The 21,913-nt window shown below is 31.1% G+C and overlaps 1 protein-coding gene and 1 pseudogene across 12 annotated transcripts; both read right to left on the bottom strand.

Annotated features, from left to right (window-relative positions):
* Positions 1 to 3,262: 3,262 nt before the first annotated feature.
* Positions 3,263 to 3,362, bottom strand: LOC118195990 (U6 spliceosomal RNA; annotated as a pseudogene).
* Positions 3,363 to 7,270: 3,908 nt separating this feature from the next.
* LOC118195985 (uncharacterized) lies at positions 7,271 to 21,529 on the bottom strand. 12 transcript variants are annotated; one of them, XR_015040076.1, is made up of 3 exons: positions 21,515 to 21,529; positions 8,781 to 9,043; positions 7,271 to 7,526 (listed from the first exon to the last, which is right to left on the bottom strand). XR_015040076.1 is itself a non-coding variant. In XM_035367338.2 (3 exons), the coding sequence occupies exons 1-3, from the start codon at positions 15,365 to 15,367 to the stop codon at positions 7,497 to 7,499; spliced, it is 318 nt and encodes a 105-aa protein (XP_035223229.1). In that variant the 5' UTR covers positions 15,368 to 16,263; the 3' UTR covers positions 7,271 to 7,496. The 12 variants fall into 12 exon arrangements, 1 of the variants encoding a protein (XP_035223229.1); XR_015040071.1 differs by lacking the exon at positions 21,515 to 21,529 and adding an exon at positions 16,634 to 16,691; XR_015040073.1 differs by lacking the exon at positions 21,515 to 21,529 and adding an exon at positions 16,507 to 16,642.
* Positions 21,530 to 21,913: the final 384 nt, after the last annotated feature.

Genomic DNA, 21,913 nt, shown 5'->3' with positions numbered 1-21,913 from the left:
CAATGTGGTCATATAAATTTTCAGTAGGACTCAAATCTGGACACTGCTGGTTGAGGAATATGATAGAGTTTAATGGAATAATCATCAAATCAGCTATTGACATTTCAGGCCTAAATGCACTGTGAAATTGTCCTAAAAAATTTATTTATTTAATTTTGATTATTAGGTTGATTAAAATGGTTGACAAAAGACTATCTATTCATCCAGAATCTGAATGCGCCCTCTGATTATATATATACAAAGATTTTTATGCAGAGCCAAATATGGCTCTGTATAAATATCTTTGCTGTATAAAATTCTTTTGCTTAGTAAGCACTTTATATGTATGTTTCTTGTTTTTAATTTTTAACTATTGGAAGGAGTTTGAAAAATATATTTGATAGTTACATACCAAATTTTTAAAATGGAAGTTGCATGTACAATAAAAATTACATTTCTTATGGCCACTTATTGTAATATCACCTAATGTGCAAAACGTATAATTCAGTTTTTTTTTTAAATATATATATATATATATATATGCTACCTCAGACGAACTTGAGTAATTGAGACACTCAATTTTTTATTTTGTAAAGTGAAGAATTTCATACAGATATGACTGAAGTATGTGCAGCTTCAAATTATGGGAAAGAAATCATTTATATATTTTCTAGATCAAATTAAAAAGTTATTTGCTATAAGTGAAAGTTATGCATTTTATACTTGTAGAAATTATAATTAAGATATTTTTATTGATATTTTCTTTTTTAACAAGAAAATGTACATGCACTTTTCTTGTTATATGCCTCTGATAGAATTTCCTGTCACTTTACTTTTAACCAAAAATATAAACTGAAGCGTACAGTAAAATAGTTTTCTGACAGAAGCCCACTGAAAAGAACAAAAGAACCAACAGTCATGATTGCTCACATGGATAAAAGTTCACATAAATGAAAGTTTACACATATGAAAGTAGCTCAGGATGCATTTATGATTGTAGTTATAAAAAATGGAATCTTTGAAGACATACTCTTCCAGGGAATACTTCCAGAGATATTTCAATGTATAAAGGAAACCCGACACATTTAATTTCCAGCAGTTATAGTGGCTGAGAGTGAAAACATGATGCGCAGCTACTAACACAACTGAGCTTGAAGTATCACAAATCGTTATTTTCATCAAATAATTTCTTTGTAGACAATATACTTTTCGATCATAGTTGAGTACAATAATTTTTGTGTACAGGAATTTTAAGGTGAAGAACAATAAAGCTTAGCAACGCAGCGGTTTTGCATGGCAGGAGAAGTTAAGAAGAAGTGACATAATTGCTTGCAAAGCAGTATTTATACTACGTTAGGTGCATATGCATATGTACAGCTAAGCTGCAATTAGTTAATTTTAGGTTTTAGTTCTATTTTGCAAGCAGCATTATGTAATCTGAAAATTACATAATACTGCTTGCAAAAGATTCCTCGTATTTGGGAGAAAAGATGAATTTGGGGAAGAACATAAAATCTAGAATGGTCAATTTGAAGATTGCCAATCATTTCTTAGCACAGCCATCATATTTTATTATATCTTATATATATATATATACAGAGAGAGATGATTAATTTATTATTTTTTCATAGCTTCTTTAGTTCTGGTGATTACACCACTATTTTAACAAATACAGTACAAAGTCTGTAATTCGGACGTCCATTATCCAGAATGATCTATAATCCGGACCTCAAAGCCAAAAACTTTTTTTTGTATGCTTTACGCATGCACGTTTAGCACAAAAAACGAAGCAACTTAAACAACTTGCATTGAAAGAAATGTTTAATAAAGTAAACAAATAAATATTAAGCTTTTTTTTTTTTTTTTTTTTTTTTTTTTTTGTAAATTTTGATACCCTTCAGATCATAATTGTTCTTTATTTCATAAATTATGGTTTCATATTTTAATTGTATAATTTCTGCATGCCATCTTACCAGATTTAAATTCATGATCTATAATCCGGAATCGCTGAAGTCCCGACAAGTCCGGATTACAGACTTTGTACTGTACTAACTTCCTGTACAAAAAGCGTAGATTGCCATCTTGGACTACTCTAAATTTTCACTTTTATTTTTAAGATATTTTAAATATGTCCCACCCTGCCTGTATCTTTTTCCTTAGCTAGGATTTGAACCAAATCTTTTATACATATATATTAGATCAGTTTTTGGACTATCTCCTAGGAAATATGAACATAAAGTAAAAAACATGTATATCTGCTTTATAATTTAATTTAGTAATAGCCTTTTAATTCCTCTTTTTTTTAATCTGGTTATTTTCTCTTTATTCTAAAAAAATCAACACCATTTCTATATAGCGCCCACCAGCGGCCGAGCGGTAAAGTCGCTGAACACTGGTAGTTCGGTCCGAGGTTCGAATCCCGCGAATGGGCTCGCTGTATGGGTGTTTTCCCCATGTGTAACGTGTATACGAGCCAGATTCCCTTAGAAAGTCCTCCACGAAGGCATCCCTTCCCTTAGGCAGATAGCCCTAGTGTGCTTTGCCATAATTAAATACACACCATTTCTATATACCTCTATGTCACATGCTTGCGTAGTGCTGATGGTGTAGCTGATTCGAAACCTAAACTCAAAATTTTGAGAATGAAACCTTTCTGACCTAAACCAAAACTTTCCTCATGGCGATCTTCCATATTGGATAAATGCACACTTTTACACACTCTGTGCTGCTTAAATGCTATTTTACTGTGCTCTCTTTCTTTTGCAACAGAAGGCCACAAATGTCAATTTAAATAAAAATGGAATTTAATCCATCTTGACTGCCCATTTTCTTAGTCATTACGAATTCAACATTTTAGCATTCTATGTAGTCAGAATTCTTCCTCTTCAATATGCCATCCACGTGCTTCACAAGCAATATCTCTGTGTTTCTATGCCGCAGGTGTTCCTACAACAGATCTTCTAGATTTGTGTTCATTACATTTTCCATGTCATTTCCAGAATAGTTACATTGATACTGTTGCAATAGAAAGGGAGCGCAGTGAAACAGTGCCCAAGCAGCACTAAAACTACACATTTATCCAATATGGAAGATTGCCAAGAGGTCAGAAAGGTTTCAGTTCTCAAAATTTTTAGTTTAGGTTCCAAATCAGGTATGTCATCAGCATTACGCAAGCCATGCAACGTTGATCTACCTAAAAATTACGCAGTCCAGAAATTGTATTAATTTTTTTTTTGAATAAAGAGAAAATAACCAAATAAAAAGGCCATTACCAAATTAAATTATAAAGCTGGTTTACATATTTTTTATTTTATATGTACGGGGTCATACTAATCTTCTCTGTATTGTTCCAATTTTAGTATATGTACTGCTGAAGCAAGTACAATGTGTATATATATATATGTATGCGTACATATGCATATGTCTAAAAATTCTAAATCTATTAGTCTAATTGTCCTACTTTCCATTTTTGTTTAGGCCATATAGACAGGTCAATCTTAGGTGACTACACCTCTGCACTTGTTGTTGGTCATGGAACTTCAGAAAGGATAAATAAAGAACTGCCCAACTCAGTCGTAATTTTTTCCAAGAATATCCTTTACGAAAAACCTAGTTAATTGATGGATTTAAAGTGCTAACAAAGCTGCTCCATTTACAGAAATACAGCAATTAGGAATAGCTAACCTATGTAAAATAATACTTGTACCGCAATTTCCGGTAGATAAACTGCCCTGGCATATATGCCACACACATAATTGACTAAAAAAATGAAAGTTCATTGAGTAAGCTGCACCGCCATATACGCCACAGCAAAGCATTCTGGACCATGGCACTTAATATTCATTTATTCAGCAATTCCCTGCCCTACTGATGTAATCATTATTGATAACATTTTATAACATTTACAACATAAATATAATCAGTAATATATAAATAAATAAGGAAGAAACATCTTACCTTGAAATTGCCGAAAACAAACTCTGATGTTTTCTAATGGATGTTATTTTTACAGGTTCGGTAAACTTCTCTTATCACCATAAATTACCATATTATGCAAGAGAATATGTAAATTAGATAAACAAACACTTTTTTAATTAAATTAAACAACATTTATTGTAAAACCTTCAAAATCTGACTCAATGTCAGAATTAAATAAATTTAACAAATGACCATCAAGGTCAATTTCATCATTCTGTTCTGAATCCACTTTTTCAACGTCACTATCTTCATTTTCATTTTTGATGATTTCCAGTTTAATGAAAGCTGATACAATCATACCAGCTCACACTGATTGCCATGCTTTATTGACCCATAAGACAGCCCTTCTCATTCTTGCAGAATTTGTGAAGGAACGGAGGCTGCTTTGCATCCATTCCTCCCACTGCTTTCATAGTTCATGCTCGAAAATTCTATTGATAGTGAGATCCAGCAGCTGTAAAATTTTTATAAGCTCACCAGGTATCACTGAGACATCGGTGCTAAGTTTTTTTGCTTCAGATCTTACCGTATCCGCTAAATGGGATCACACTTCAATTCAGAATACTGAGTTGGAAAAAAGCATTTTTCCTTTTTCGATAAATTTCTCTCAGCCAAAATAACATCACTCCTTCGCACATCCATCCTTTTTCACTGGCGCAAATAATAACTTCTTTAGGGAAGTTTCCTTTCGGAATTGTTTTTCTTTTGAAAGTTATCAAAGTGGTTAACGTCTCTCCATTGGCGGATCCGTCTGTTAACACTGAAATAGTTTTTTCCCTTATTAAATGAACAGTTCTGCTCGGAGGACAGTCAAAGTAACAGGTAATTCATCCATATTAATTATTTACCCTCTTTTCAAATTTTGTACTTTAATTTTCTTAGATGTGTACTCCAAAAAAGCTATCTTTTTTTCAAGCCAGTCCACAGGAAGCTTTTGTCCAACTGTTGTTTTGGTCCTGACAGATAATTTCTTTTGCTTCATGAACCTGAAACACTAATTAGATCCTCCAACAAATTTTTTAATGCCCATTTGTCGAGCAATTACCTTTGTCGAAGGTGAATTCTAACTGTTGATACTGATAATCCACTTTCTCTCTGCTCTAGTGTCCATTTCTCTAAATTAGATTGTCTTCCAAAGCAGACCAGGCTATGACACAGTTCAACAAGATCTTTTATTCTTAGGCATTTTCTCTAATTTTTCTTGTTCGGGCTTCCACTGCCGAATGCATCGCTCTTCAACTTAAATTCTTTAGCCGCAGCACAATTTCCAATTGCAATCGCTATTTTCACTGCCAAAAGCTCAAAAGTACTTGTATAACTTTTTCTTCGTATAGGAGCCATAATAATATTTTTAAAGCATGAATGATAAGGCAAACAAAAAGCACGCTACAAAGCAGCAAAAACGTGCAAGAATGAACAACTTAACAAGTAAACGTAGCTGTTTCCATGAAAACAAAAAGTCATAGGAAAACGCAGGCAAAACCAATGCAGAAAGTACATGCATTATGGTGTCTTTACAGAGAGCACCATCTACCTTAGGCAAGTTTGAACTTATTGGCACTGCCTTAGTGCAATCTAAGGTTAGACTACTGCAGCGAATTCGCTTGTGCATAACTTGAATTCTAAACTAGTGAAGTTTTCAGGTCAGAGGAAAAATAAAATTCCCTCAGATATGCCGCAAACCTAAATTTTCAATTTTTAAACATGTATAAGCTGCAGTTTATCTACAGAAAATTACAATACTTGCTTGTGATGGAAAAAAAAGTATACTTATTAGTTCATGATATAACAATTACAAGCTAAATATATTATAATTAGTGCATAATTAAAAACATCTATACAGGAAAAATTTTACAGATATGAAGTTTTTCCTGTACCATAAAAAATATAAATGAATACAATAAAAAATATAAAAATCACTTTTTTCACCTGCCATAATTATCTGTTATAAAATACATGCCATTATATTGTCAAATTGCCCAAGCAAATGTTTATTAAAAAGTCTGGAAAGAAGGGGAGAGATATATCATAATATTAAGATCATCATTTATACAGTCAAAAGTCGTTAATCCGGACTCGTCAGGACTTCGGCGATTCCAGATTATAGATCATCAGTTTAAATCTGGTAAGATGGCATGCAGAAATTATAAAATTAAAAATATGAAACCGTAATTTATGAAATAAAGAACAATTATGATCCAAAGGGTATCAAAATTTACAAAAAAAAAAAAAAAAAAAAAACCCTTTAATTCTATAAACAGACATAATTTCTTGTTCAGTTACAAAGTTCCGCTGTTCAAGTCCTATAATTGCTGTGTCGAGAATACCGACTAATTTGTCAATCGAAATTTTTTTCGATTTCAATAACCTCTGTCACTTTCTTCGCTATCGGAAGCGAATTATTATGACGAGGAACGTGATTTAAATCATATCAAAGATGGAGTACATCGAGATGAAATACTACATTTATTAAAGATAAACAAACGTTAAAGTTTAGATAAACAAAGGATATGCCTTTATCCATTTTTTGCAGCAATTCCACTTTTTGTTTAATGGACTTCGAAACATACTTTCGCTTTGTAGATCCTTTACATATTAGTAAATATATATCAGAAATTCTATTTGACATAATCGAAAGTTTAAGCTTACTTTTATAAAATTGCTCTAACAATCTGCAAAAAATAATAAGCCGAATCCAATTCGAAGATTAAGGAACAACGCAATCTGCAACATTAACTGAATTAGATAATTTTAGCTTAGCTTATACCGTTCGTTATACATTAAACGCGCATTCGTAAACGTATTTTGCGCACGCGCACACGCATATTCGCAGCCATAAAGGTCTTACAAGCATGAGTCAACGCGACGTATGCGCAGAAAGTTTGTAGCTTTGAGGTCCGGATTATGGGTGTCCGAATTAACGACTTTTGACTGTATTTACATTTTCTGTGATTTTTACAACTTTACATTTATGGCACAGGAAATCTTCAAGGAGATTTCTAATTATGCAATGATGATAATATATAGCTTTTAAATATGAGATATCAAATAAAAAATACATCTTTTATCTGCCAATAATATTAATTTCATGAAAAATCATTAAAAGTAAAGTAATTTCTAACTTTTCTCTTGCCAAAAGCATTCTTTCTAGCATTTTTCTCTTGCCCAAAGAAATGATAAATTTTACATTTTAGAATTTAACCACACCAAGTAGCCAGTGATAGAAGTGGCAGCTATTTTGCATAAAGGCAAGACTTCAGGCAATGGTTGTAACACATACTATAAAGACGTATAATAACATGTGACAATACAATAAGTTTTCATAGTTTATTCACAAAATTACATATGCAGGTACTGCATTGAAATGTTACGTTTATGAGTATCTACATGAGATGATTATATGGATTTCCATTTATTTCATAAATACGGCAGAGAAACAGATGCAGAATGCTGGCTCATTTTATGTCTTTTCCAGTTTGAAAAACTGCGTGATGAATATGGACAAAATTGACATTTGTATCTTCCTGTGAAACTTGTGGCTATATCAGTGTTACTCCAATGTACATTAACTGAAATAAAAGTTTTTGTAAATACTAATTATCTTGTATGCAATAAAAGAAAAATGATTCAGATTTTTTTTTTTTTTAATTTTCAGAGCAATTTTCAAAAAAGAAATTTTATTATTAATTAAATGAAGAATACTTAAAATATGAATCTTTCATTAACTCATTAACTAATAAGAGAATAAATACCTTGATATCTTTATTACAAGAGACAATAAGGATATTTATAAATTTTAGGATATAACTGCAGCAATACCTTCCTATATTACTTATTACAATAAAATTAAATATTGAATTTGTTAAAGTGGTTTAATCACTCAGATACATTTTTCTACATTATACAACTAATATATATATATATATATATTTAAAGAAACCAAATAAAAGAAACAAATTAAATGTTCTGTTTAATTAAAATCCAGAAAACTTCCACTTAAAAGTTCTTCATAAAAGTATGTATGACACTCTAAACTAATTTAGATTCTATGATTAAATGAGCATAAAAAGATTTTCCCGCATAATGTATGCATACTATTCAAAAATGTATTATTGATTTAAGCTCTAAAAGTTACTCAAACAAAACATGATTGCATTTTTCAGTTACACAAACATCAGATGGCACAAGTTATTAAACAGAATGTTAATAAGAATAAATATTTATTAACTGTATCAATGGAATTATGCAATATTTACATTTGATGAATCTAGTAATCTTCAAACATGCACAGGGAAAATTTTCTTCATCACATTAAAATCATATTGTAAATACAGGTAGGACGTTTTAAATAAAAATTGATTTTATTTCAATTGAAAATTTTATTACTCCAAAGGAAAGACGATTTACTTGTTAACTAAACATATGCATATAATAATAACAATTATGTGATAAGCAAGTAACACAGGTAAGCTTGTCATAATATGCATTAATTAAACTAGAAAAAACACTAAGTACATAAAAAATACAGTATTAACACACCTAATGTTTCAAGTATAACAAAAATTGCTATAAATAAATACTATACAGATTTCAAATCAGATTAAGATAAGATTACAGCCCTTGTAAGACTATGGCATTACAACTTTTACTGTTAATTACTCTCATATAATAAAAGAATACATAAATTCTCATATTACAATAAAAAAACAATGATAGTTAAACAATGTTAAGAAAGTTTAAAGACCAATATAGATTAATACCTGGTAAAGAAATGGAACATTTTCTAAAATCTACATACATTTAAAATTGATAAATACTCATACTTGCAAGAAATTTTCCAGTGAAAAATATGGACTGAAAACAGTTTTTCACTTAAATGGTTTCTAACAAAAATGAGTACGCATATGACGCTCTAAACTAACTTTATGATTAAATGCTTTACTACAGAACATGCAACCATATGGGCGTTCTTGAGTGTGGACCATTTTGTGCCTTCTCATGTTTGATGAATCATTTGAAGAATAAGGACATACGGAGCACTGATATCTTTTGTCAAAACTTCTGCTTTTATTCCAGAACATTAGAGCTGAAATAAACACAAATACCAATAAAGATTTTACACATTACATTAAAATCAAAATATTAATAAAAAAAGGTACTTATGTATTAACACAACCATCTTGGTGCAATAAGAAGATTTTTTACAGATGAAAAGGTAAAAGCTACTTATTGGGTGCCAATTGCTGGTTTTCACAGCTTTGTTTTAAAAAGATTCCATAGCTATTGATATTTATAAATCGGTGAATATTATCAACATATTATACAACTTTGATATCTTTATTACAAGAGATAATAAGGATATTTATAAATCTTAGGATATAACTGCAGCAATACCTTCCTATATTACTTATTACAATAAAATTAAATATTTAATTTTTTTAAAAGTGGTTATAAAAAGAAAACATACTTTAGGAATTCAGAATAAAAATTGGAATTATTAAATAAGGATAGCGAGATGCATTAAAAATATAAAACACACATGCTTCTTCAAATCTTTCTGTAATCTGTTTGAGCAATCTGTTTTCACTTTAAAAAGCATCAGAGAACTGCAGAGACTTGGCTTTGTGCAAATTTTGGCAACAGCAACTATCTAAGAAATGAATTTCTTCATTTTTTCCTTTAAAAAATTTTCAGTAAAATTCTGTAGTCCTGCAGATATTTTAAAGCAATTTCTTCCATTTGCTGGCAAATTCTACAAGCTCATATTTTAAAACAAGTTTAAGGGGGGAAAAAAGATCAGTTTATTTATAAAAACTGTTTGAACTTGGAACACAACGAAAAAGAATGTGTAGGAAAATGGTGCCGTTGCTTGACTGAAACAAATGTTATGAGTATGGTTGCCAGAGTTTGGCACATTGAAAATATTTGTTGAATGCTACTAAAGTAGTTGTGTTAATACGTAAACACTTAAAAAATTTTTAATTCAGTAATGTTAAACAACATATAAAAAGAGTCTTCATATTGATAAATAAATATCACAGTTTACAATAAATTACTCATTTTAAAAACAATGCTATAAACAAATATATTACAGAATAAATACATTGTGTTTGAAAACTATAAAATCAGATATATTAAAAAGACATTTTGTTTAATATTTCACTATTCTACTGTACTGTTTATCACATTTAAGTGCATGCACATTGCACAAATATTATCAACTCAACTATCACTAATATTTTAGACTAACCATCACAACCATGGTTATCTCAACACTATTTTCATTCACAATTTTGTTTTTAATCGCACACAACATTTAGTAACAAATTACACGGCAGATAATCCAGAGTATGGTTGCCAGAGAGAAAATATCTTGTCAAAATTAAATATCAAGTTAAGCAAAAATTTAATTTTATGTAAGATGAACTTTTTATAAAGCCAATGCCAACCAAGGCTGAATTTTGCATGCCAAGAGTTTCACATTTACTTCACTGCAAGTTAAATACTCTATGAACTACAGTTATGATTTGTCTTAACTGTTGTATCCTTCTTTTTTTTTTTTTTTTTTTTCTTTACATGTCCACTACCTAAATCAAAAACATGTATTTACTTAAAGATGAAATAAAACGAAAGAGATGCAATTAATGAAAGAGAAGATAAAGAAGATGTAATTAATAAAAGTAAAGAGTGCATTTTTAAATGATTTCACTCATATACTAGAAAAATGCAAATACAAGAGTTAAAATACGATAAGCTTATATATATTTTCATGTCAATATATTTTCATAATATAATACTTTTTCTATATCTTACCAGTATTTTAAAATCTTTAGTGCTAACAGAAAAGGATAGGAGAAAAATAAACCACTTAATTTTTTTTTTATTTTTTTATTTTTAAATAGTATACTATACACTGAATACCTGAAGTAAAATTTTTGTTTTAAAATCATAATTTTGTTCAGATGAAACACAGCCTTCATTTCACTCAAATTGCATAAATTTTGCTTGTATTATTTTTATAAACATCAAATTCTGCAAGCATCATGATACAAAAGGAAATTTCACCATTCACCACCACTTAATGATCAAAGGGAAATTAATGGGTTCTGAGTTTCTCAATACTGAGTTAGTTTCTGATGGATATTTTTTAAACATCAAGTTTATTAAATCTTAATTAAGAATTGAATTTGTTTAATCTTAATGCTGAAAATTTTATACAAAAGGAAAGAAAAACATAATTGGAACATTTTTCTATAATATATAAATTTTAAATTAAATAACATAACAAAATGGTACATGTGATATTTGCATCCAAGTCATTTTGTGAACTTGCAAATCAACTAAATGAAAAAAACTGTCTGAAAACTTGCTGTTAGAGATGTGTTGTACAAGAAAGTTGTTCAATAAAAAACTTAGCAGCATTCTTAGAAGCCATTTATTCTTAGATATGCCATTTTTTATAACAAAAAAAAAAGCATTACAGGACAATAAATGATATCCTTAAATATATTTGTTCAATTTCATAATAATATCTAACTAATATATTAATTAATACTCGGAAAAAGATTCAAAGGATAAGAAGCCTTTCATATATATTCAATTATATAACTACAGTATTTAACTCTGTAATCTTAAATAAATATTCAAGTAAAAAAGAAAATATTTTTTAATTTGCATTTGTGACAAACTAAATTCCACATTTATAAGCTTTCTTCTGTGTTTGTATATACAGTCAAAGCTAACTATCTGGCATTCAACCTGAATATTTTAGAAAAATTTAGTAAATGGGAGATTTAAAATGTGATTCTAGATATTGTTATAACATATGTTATTGAAACACAGTGTGACTTAGGGTACTGTTCTGTTATAAGGACTGAGTCCAGAAACGCATGTATGGATGTGTTCACATATGCATGTATACTGCCAAAAAAAAGGGACATCTCCCATTTAACTGAGTCGATTGACGAAATTCAAATTACGTTTTTCATGTCTTGAAAGCAAGACTTTGGATATATATTAGATTTATGTATATCACTGTTCTATAATAAGTATTTTGAAACAAAATTGGACGTTTTCTGAAATGACATGCCCTTTTTTTCATATTTCGATTCTACAATTCAAATTATGCCTAAATATTAAATTTTGTAAAATCTGGTGCAAAATTTACAAAGAAATTCAAAAATTTACCTAGGTGGATTTTTTTCAGTTTGAACTAAGAAATGGTGAACTTCTTAATTTATAGCAACCTATTTTCCTTTCCTTTTTTTCTTTGTCCATGAGTGGGGAAAAAAGTCATCATTCATACTTTCGAATAATTTTAACAAGTGCATGAAACACATTTTTTATTATTGCTTATAATTAATATGCAAAATTTCAAAATGCATAAAATACATATTCCTAGGATATATGTAAATTCACATATATCCTAGGAAATTTTGAATAAATAACTATATATACTTAATACATCTACTTTAAGATGATGGCAAAGATTTTATAGATTACAATTCAAAATTGTTTTAAAAAAATTATTTTAAAATATAAATTTTAAAAATAATCATAAAAATGGGCGAATTTTATTTGAAATGAATCTAAATTTCAAAATGTGAAAGGAAGAATCAAATAAGTTTAATAAAAAAAGAGAAATTAATAAATGCATACCAAATTGAATTAACCTTTTCGCCGCCCTCTCCTGTCCGCGAACCCCCCCCCCCAGCGGATGTCTGTTTTTCGTAGTATGTAATGTTGTTTTCTCTGTACATCATAACTTTCCATATATGACTTTCATAGTGGATGACTGTCAATGAATATTAAGTAAAATTATAAGGAAATAAAGCATAATGGAAAAAAAAATAATATCTCTGCTTATTTCTAACAGCAGGATAATTTGATAGCATCTGATCTGGCAGTCCACTCCTTACACTTTTTTGTTGTAATCTTTTACAATTACTGATTTTTTTTACAGTTCTTTTCCGTGTTCCAACATCAATTATCGAGTTATTATGGACTTTACTCATCAAACGTATATCATTCTTGTCTTTCCAATTCACAACCTCATTTTTTCTCTTTTTCTGCTGAGTAGACGTTTCTGCTGAGAAGCCATCTCTCACTGTCTTGTATCTTATGTAAAATGACAAGACTAGTATTCATAAAACCCTTAGAAATAGAATGCCTGATTAGTGCTTCCCTCGTATTTTTGTTTGTTCTAATACAAAAATAAAAACTCAAACAAGTAAGCATTTAGAAAGCGTTTAAAACATTTAAAAGTTTTAAAATGTAGAAGAACGCTTAAAGCGTGTTATGGCCGCCCTGCAGAAGTTTCACTTGAATGCGCTAGACGCGTTACGGATGATGAAGAGATTAACAGGAAGGAGCTAAAATTTTGAGAACTAATTTTTTAAAAACTACTCGTCCGATTTTTACAAAACTTGACAATTTGGCATAATTTGAGTCGTAGAATCGAAATATAAAAACAAATTGGCACGTAATTTCAGAAAAAGCCTGATTTTGTGTCAAAATACCTATATTAGAACAATGCTATATATAAATCTAATACATATCCTAAGTCGCACATTGAAGACATGAAAACTATAAGTTGAATTTCGTCAATAGGCTCAGTAGAACGAGAGATATAGAACTGTCCCATTTTCTTTTTTTTGTGTGTGTGTGTGCATAGTACATATATATCTCCGAGTCTACACACACAAACATGCATACACATGTGCATATATACATACAGTTCCTGAATCTGATCCTGATAACAGAAAAGAACCCAAATTAGCACTAGTAATTAGATAAGCATGATGTCAATTAATTCTCGATAAGCTGCCATAATTTTTGTGAAGGATATAAATTAGATTTTCCCCTCTGAAATAATTATAAATATTTGGGACAGCATCCAGTGCAGCATTTTGAAAATCACAGGATTCAGGCATTAAAAAAGTCCACAACACATGACTTTAAAAAATGGATAAATATTGGTGATGTACTGTGAAAAATTACGATTTTCATGGTACCCAATTTAAGTTTCTTATATGCTATACCTATAATTTTTACCTATTCATTATTTGAATAAAGAAAGAACAATCTGTTAGTTTAAGCTTCTGCTGCAATGATTAGCAACATTTCTGCCAACTTTTACGTTGAATAGGTTTTGAAAATCAGATCAGATGTTTTACTTTCATGTTTAAGGATTTGAAAATCAGATCAGATGTTTTACTTTCATGTTTATGTAATTAATACATTGGCATGTTTGAAATGGAACTTTTTTTCCTTTTAATCTAAAGTAATTTTCATTGTAGGCTTTTGATATTCAAGTTAGTAGTAACAAAAAAGATAATTCAAGTAACAAAAAAGATAATTGTTTTTATAATTTTTTAGTGGAAATTTTTTCCATTCATTTGCTTTTTTTTTTTCATGAATTTCATTTTTTATACGCTTAACTACCCGCAATTTTCATTATCCGGAAATTGGCATTTTTCGAAATTTCTGGATAGTCAAGCTTTTATTGTATTTCATATTTAACATACAAGCACTGAACAAAAACTAAATTTATAAATGCTTTCATACAGAAAAGGGAAAAAAAAAAAAACACTGCTTCAATATCTCCTCCCGTTTGGTGATTACCTGACAAACAGTGACAAAATAAGCATTAATCATTTCATGAACTATTTGCATTGTATTTTCAAATTTCAGAATCTAAAAAGCTAATTCTAAATTTTAAACATGAATACATAAAGCATTCTGGTTATCTAAGTATATCAGCAATATTTATGATTGCTAAAAAAATACATACATGTTAAAAAGAGCTTTGATCATTTTTCATCATAAGACCTTTAATGCTGGTGGAAAATTATTGCTCCAAAAAAAATTCTGATACATTGCGTTGTCAAATTCCTTCATATCCAATGATTTCAATTTTTTATAAACTTAGACACATTATACTGTTGTAAAACTTCAAAAAGCAGTCACCTGTGGTCCAGAAACAACCACATATGATTTCTTATTTATTTACAACAGTAAACTGTGCACAAATTTATAAGAAATTGAAACCATTCAATATAAAACAAAAGATAAAAACAATGGGGAGAGTACAGAATCACCTACTGCTTGGCGCATTTTTAAGAATTGCACAAACTTGGTATCCAATATCGACTTATTTTCACTTAAAAAAATCAAAGAATGGCAAAAATTTGGTACTGTGCACTCCCTTGACTTTGTCCATGTACACATCAATGCATTTTCACTTAAAAAGTCAAAGGAAATTAACAAAAATCTAATTCTTCTTACTCTTGTAAAAAGTGCCAAATAAGTGGACGACTCTGCACTTCACCCAAAACAATATAAAACAGATACAATACACAAAAGCATAGCTTAATTTTACTGCATCTGATGAAGGAGAATGGAGGGGCATAGGTGAAAAATGTTATTGTTTGGATGAGGCACCCCATTACTTCTTTGTCTTTAAGCACCATTTGACTCTTGAGTCTCATTAAGCCCCCATTCACTTAAAATTTATCCAACATAATTTTTTTTAACTATATTTGAAAATATTTCAGGAATGAGACATGGCACTGTCACTGAAAATACTTAAGCTGCAGTTTGCTAATGCTTTATCAGGGTAATATTGTCACATGAAAGCTTTGCAACTTATGTTTGCTCAAATTTCTGACTAGGATCACTTTTGCTTCTTCCTCTACTTTTAAAACCATTTCTTCCTCAATCATCTTTTGTTCCTCCTTTATATATGTAATTGTAATTTTTTTCTTGCTCAGTTCATTTTTATGGTTGTCTAGTCTCCACATCTTTATTATCATCTCCCTAGCCCATAGTTTTGCCTAGATATAAAATATCACAGATGAAAAAAAGAAATTCTTTATATGTAAATCAATCTGGCCTGAAAGTCACTTGCTGCCATACAAGCAGGAGAAAACATTAAAATGATGTTTGTAGAAAAATCCGAGTGTTAATGGAATACCTATCTCAAAACAACTTTGAAAATCACGTTTACAACTCCAGGGTTTGTGACTCAAAACATCTTTCACTGTACAACTTGTAACGGCTAGAAAAGAAAAAAAGGAAAGAAAGAAAAGGAATTAATAAAAAATTTCTTATTTTACGAGGTTATATTTGAAAGAGTCTAGTTAAAAGGCAGTGAAAACAGCTTGAGTATTAAAATACCGTGTTTTTGTACTTAGTTTTGTAATACTGGTCAGCTTCATTTTTAAAAATCTCAATCTAAACTTTAGAACTCATGAACGTTTGTATATTTTTAAATCAAAATAAAATTTTAATTGTGTATCCTTTAAAAATTACCCCTTTCTAGAATTTTCATATAAGTACATCCCTGTTATTGCAGCGTTTAATATTAACTAATGTAAATAATAATGTCGCATTATAAATGAAATCAGCTTCTTTCTGTCCAGAGTTATAAGCAGTAAAAAAAAAAAAAATCTGGCCATTTAAACTCCGAAATAAATACATTACAATACAACCGTAATACATTACAACAGTTTCATGATTTTTATACATCCATCATATTAAATATTTTACTGTAACATTCGCTTAAGTTATAATGTTCCTCCGAAACAAACAGCCTACGATAACTTGGCCATAATTAATTAATCAACCAGATTTACAATATTTATAAGCTGCAGATATAATACTTTCACTATCATACCGCCATATTTTAAATTCCTGTTGCCAAATGTGATAAAAAAGTGAATCGATTATTTAAACTCGGGGGAGGGGAGGGATCGATTATTAAACTGGTAAATTCCTCATTAATTTAAAAAAAAAAACGCAAATACCATACGAAAAATAATGATTATCGTTATTCTGGAGTACTTCAGTGCTAAGTATTGCTTTATAATGGAATCGTATCTTTTACGAGGGCCCCTTTATGGCATTTTTTAACGACAGGTATCGTATTTTCTACACCGCAATCCTTCAAAGAGTGATAAAGTTTTTAGAAGGTTGAAGGTAATAATGAAGTAAGAGTCAGACAACTGCAATTGTTGAAGCTTGGATCATAATTTCTGTATCATATGAGAAAAAGAGCTATGGCAATTTGTGGGTCTTGAGGATTATCGTAAGGGTAAATGTTATATAAATGACCCCTAGGCACCACCAAAGTAATGACCCCTAGGCACCACCAAAGTAATGACCCCTAGGCACTCCAACCATATTATTTGCTCCAGCGAAGATATTTCTCGTGGTAGAAACAGTATTGCAAATTTTCCCTGCAAAAGTTCTGTCTTGGAGTTAAGAAGCAATAAGTCTTATTCAATGACCTGGAAAGTTCAACTTGATAAGTTTGTAGATAAGCCCCTGTATCATACCCTATCAAAAGATTTCGAAATATCAAGGAATATGACTTCGGTAGGGAATTTACAATTGAAACCGTCAGTACCGTAAGTGATGACACGAAGCAGCTGGTGATTAGCACTGTGAAGATGACGGAAGCCAAACTGTTCTTTGGAAGGTCAGAGCTCTGTGAAATAATTTGATTTAGATGATACAGATTAATTTTTCAGCTCTTTTAAAAAGTTGACCGAGAAGGTCAACTGGACGGTAGCTGAATTTGAGTGCGGTTTTGGGAACACGACGATGATGGCATGTTTCCATATTTTAGGAAAGTATGATAGAATTGATATCTTAGTAAAACATGTGACAGCATTGAGAGGAAGATATTTCAGTGCTTTGGTGAATATAGCATCAACACCTGGAGCTCTTTTTTGGTTTTCCAGAAGCTGATATAATTGGCAAATAACTTATGCGTAGCGAGGAATGTAAAGCTCAAAGGAGCAGGGATTTTTTATGAAAGTAGCTACTGCATTAACTTTGGAAATATGATTGTTGCCGTAAAGATTAGTATTTGGGAGTAAACGTTTCTTCTAGTATATCAACAAAGATGCTGGCTTTATCCTCGTCTGAATAAATCAACGACTTCATATAACAGTATTTATCTCGTTGGAATATACCATTCCATTGATGCCATGGAATGGCGGAATTCGCTTTCTTTGCAATGCCAAAAAGAGAATAGTTTTCTGTTACGAAAGAGTAGAGGAAGTTTCTCCAGCATTGCGACTGACTTGAAGTTACTCATGTCCTTTTTGATGTCACGTAGAAGAGCATTCAATTGCGTTTTGAGTCTTATAGTCTCTTGTAATTTGGAAATGTATCTCTATTTGAATTTCTCAATGATCTTAACTCTTTCGCATCGAAGTCACCCGTAACGCCCGTTTATTTAGGCAAAGGCAAACCGCCCCAACGCCTCGTTTATTTTCTACCTAGTTCTTTCCCCTTCACGTTAGTGTATGGCTCATTGGTTTCGCGAGTTGTTAAAAGACATGTCAATCATTCTTTTGAAGCAAATAAAGGAGAAATACGGAAAAGCTATTGACGTTCGCAGGTGCAATCCGGCCCTAAGGTAAAACTGCACACAATGGATGAAACAGCAGGGGGGAAGGAAAACTATTCCAAGACAAATTCGTAAACACGGGCGTTTTCGATGTTTGTTGAAAACAGATTTGGTTGTCTCTCGATGCGAAAGAGTTAATCGGAAGTTTACAAAATTCGGAGTTTCTTATTCATTTGTTTATTTTTTTCAATTAATTTTTCAGCATTCACGAGCATTATTGTTTTCCATTAGTCGTAGAAGAAGATAATCTTTTATTTTTGTTTTTGTTTCTTCCAAGTATTCGTTTACAGACATAAGCTGAAATGTCATGGTCAAGGAACGATGTTTTCCTTCCTTCTTCAGTTATATTAGCTTTTACTGCTTATCGAAAGGCCTCGTTCTTGGTAAAGACCGCAGTTCGATGACCTTCAGCATTAGCTGCACGCCAGAGAAAAGAATTTTTCTGCTTTTTAAAATTAGGAAAGCGTATGAACGGATGACGATTTTCTTTTACTTATTCATTTATTTTTGTTACAAAAATTTCAGTATTGGAATTTTTATATTTATAAATTATATCCCTCGCGCAGGCTGATTATTTGATGCGTAATTAAGGAAGAAAATGTTTTCTTCTTACGCGATGCGTCAAATACTGTTCTAGCCGGTGTCGGGGTTTTTTTCTTTAAAAACTAGTCGATGTAGAAGTTAATGTATGTCCCCCTCTGTTTCATTGCTTGGTGCTTCTTCGACCATTACCGACTGCAACCAATCTTAGATTACAGCATTATAATCTGCAAATTTTTCTTCTAAGTTTCTTTGTGCTTGACAGAAATCTCTTTTCAGCCGAGTCTCTATTGACTAGTAATTGTGCCGATCATCCACCCATGGAAACTGACTTTATCTTTTTTTTTTTTTTTTTTTTCTTCCCTAAAGGTCCTATGAAAGTGATCCAATATAACCATTTCCAGTTCCACCCTAGACTTAATTTCATTGGAAAGTAATTTATGTCTAAAGCTTCTAATTTTCAAAAATTATCTAAATTATTTCTGTGGAATGCTGGTTATCAAAGTTGAAGCACATTGAGATACAGTGCGGTTGTTTATCTTGCCCATAAAAACCCAACCGAATAAATGTCTGCATCACAGCAAGACCAGATAACAAGTGGAAAATATTTCCAGTGTAAAGACTTCCCGCATAATCAGCTCCAATGAAAAGTTCTATAGGTAGTGAGCCTTTTCCTACATCAATCAGGCCGATGCCTTTATCTTGTAATTCAACCATCCAAGGTGCTTTTTGAATACTAGGAATGTACCCACAAATAATTTACTGGTTCAGAACTTGGATTTCACAAGAGTTATTTTTCTACAAATTAGTCACTGATACTTTGTAGCATTTATGTTGTTATCTAAAGTTAATACAACCCAAACATGTGTTAAGTTTTTCCTCATTCAGCAGTTGGCCCCATTTGGTTCACGGCAGAGTTAAACATATACAACCGCTGTGATGCCATGTCAAAATAAAGCTCTCACAGTTCTTCTGTTCTCATTTCCTTCAATAGAAACAAGCAAAGTTTGTAAAACATACGTTTTGTTTTGTTTAGAAAACGTTACATTTTCACAAATGTGAGGAGTCTCTGAATTAATCTGCTTATCAACATTAAACAATTCAGGGCATAATATAGTCCAATGTTCGTTTTCCCAAATTATACATCTTACAATTTTGCCTTGAATTTTTTTAATGATGCCCGATTCTCAAATATACAAAACTGGCTTTATTTATCCTTAAAATATCCTTTTTTTTTTCTTTTTTAATCTCAAAAGACATTTTTTGGTCTAAAACAGTCTCGAGAATAACACATTTTGCCACAGAATATACAAGCCATCGGAACAAAAATTTCGTCTTTTGTGTGCGTTTGATTTTTATTTGAAATTTCATTAGATTTGAAACTAGCTTTAGATAAGGAAATTAGTTTGTCTTCAGTTTCCACAGGAAGAAACAATAAAACAAAATGGTATAGTTTATCATCACAAGAGGTCCGTGGTTCGATTCTCGGCGAAGGCGGTTGCTAATTTTTTCATCTCTCCGGCTTTTCCAATTAACCTAATGTCTCTACAGTGGCGCCCGAAGTAAAAGGGTGTTGGATGAGTTTTCTCCACACCCAGGATTTGGCGATTGGGTCCCATACAAACATCAGTCGTCCTTTAAAAAGGGGAGTATATACGGTATTTCTCCCGCTCTCCTAGCATGCCTTCGTGGTGTAGTGGTTCTGCACGCTGGGCTGGTATTCCAGAGGTCCGTGGTTCGATTCCCGGTGAAGGCGGTTGCTAATTTTTCATCTCTCCGGCTTTTCCAATTAACCTAATGTCTCTAAGTCTTTTCCAATTAACCTAATGCAAGATTCCACCAATGGGAACAACATAGCAGCTTCCTTGTCAGTAGTTGCGCCAATCGATTCTAATGACCTCAAATGTGACTTAAGTCTGCTCACTGCACGATATCCATCTTCTCTTTCACGTTCATAGCTTTTATTACCAATGATAGCAGTTCACGAACATAGTACTCAACGACTAGCTCTTCGCGGCCAAACCTCTTGTTTAAGCTATCAAAGGCTTGGAGCTGTCTACAATTTCTCGAGGCTCTACTGCCAACTGTCCTGCATTGGATGAGATATTAAAACTTATCTTTATAGAAAACTGACTCATCATTATAAATTCTACTGAACTGACTGAAGCCACGTTAAATTTAACTATTTCTATTTTAGGAAGCTTTAATTTTGTTTTTTTTTTCACCTGTATTCAATGCAAACACTTAACAAGGAATTGAATATCTACAGAGACATGCTTCAGTACAAATGCGAGCTATGTCCAAGTTTTCTCGACATTCTTCAATTTTGTCATATTCAACACCAAAATCCTCAGATTTGGCATCTAGAAAAGCAGTAGAAATTTTATCATTTAGTTCAGCCAAATCTGTAGCAATTTGTTTTAAAAAAGAAAATTAAAATTTTATTTCCTCACGTTTTCAATTGGTTTCATTTAAAGATGTTATTAATGAATTGTAATGATTCACGAATGTTGCTCTAACAAGCAACTTCTTTTAGCAAGACTTTCCATGTTAATAAATTCTTAAATCAATTAAGTACATATTAATAAATTTACTGACCTTTATCGTTAAATTTTAACACCTGTGGGTAACCACAACGTTGAGAATGGATAGATTGCTAATTTACATTCTTCTTATAAATCCTTTTCCCTAAATAAAAATATTTATTTAGTTACACAATTTTATCACAAATCATGACACATATAGTCTACAAAGACATCTGCAATACAGCTGCAGTTACAATTAATGTCACAACATACAAACATTTCTCAATCCAGTCCTCATAAAAGAAAAGTACCCATTAGTTTTTGCATTGCACCAACTTAACGACACAAACAAAATTTGAGAATTTTTATTGGACCCAAATAAAAGAAAAAAAGCTAAAAAAAATCGAAAGCCACTGAAGTCCATAATAAAACAGTACTGTGTGGCATGTGGTTAGGCATTACCGGAGCATGG

The sequence above is a fragment of the Stegodyphus dumicola genome, chromosome 1 (assembly GCF_044657685.1).
Source record: "Stegodyphus dumicola isolate Sdum_Otavi_A_Nest chromosome 1, ASM4465768v1".
In the NCBI taxonomy this organism is placed as follows: Eukaryota; Metazoa; Arthropoda; class Arachnida; order Araneae; family Eresidae; genus Stegodyphus; species Stegodyphus dumicola.
This window is presented reverse-complemented; position numbering and strand designations above follow the sequence as displayed.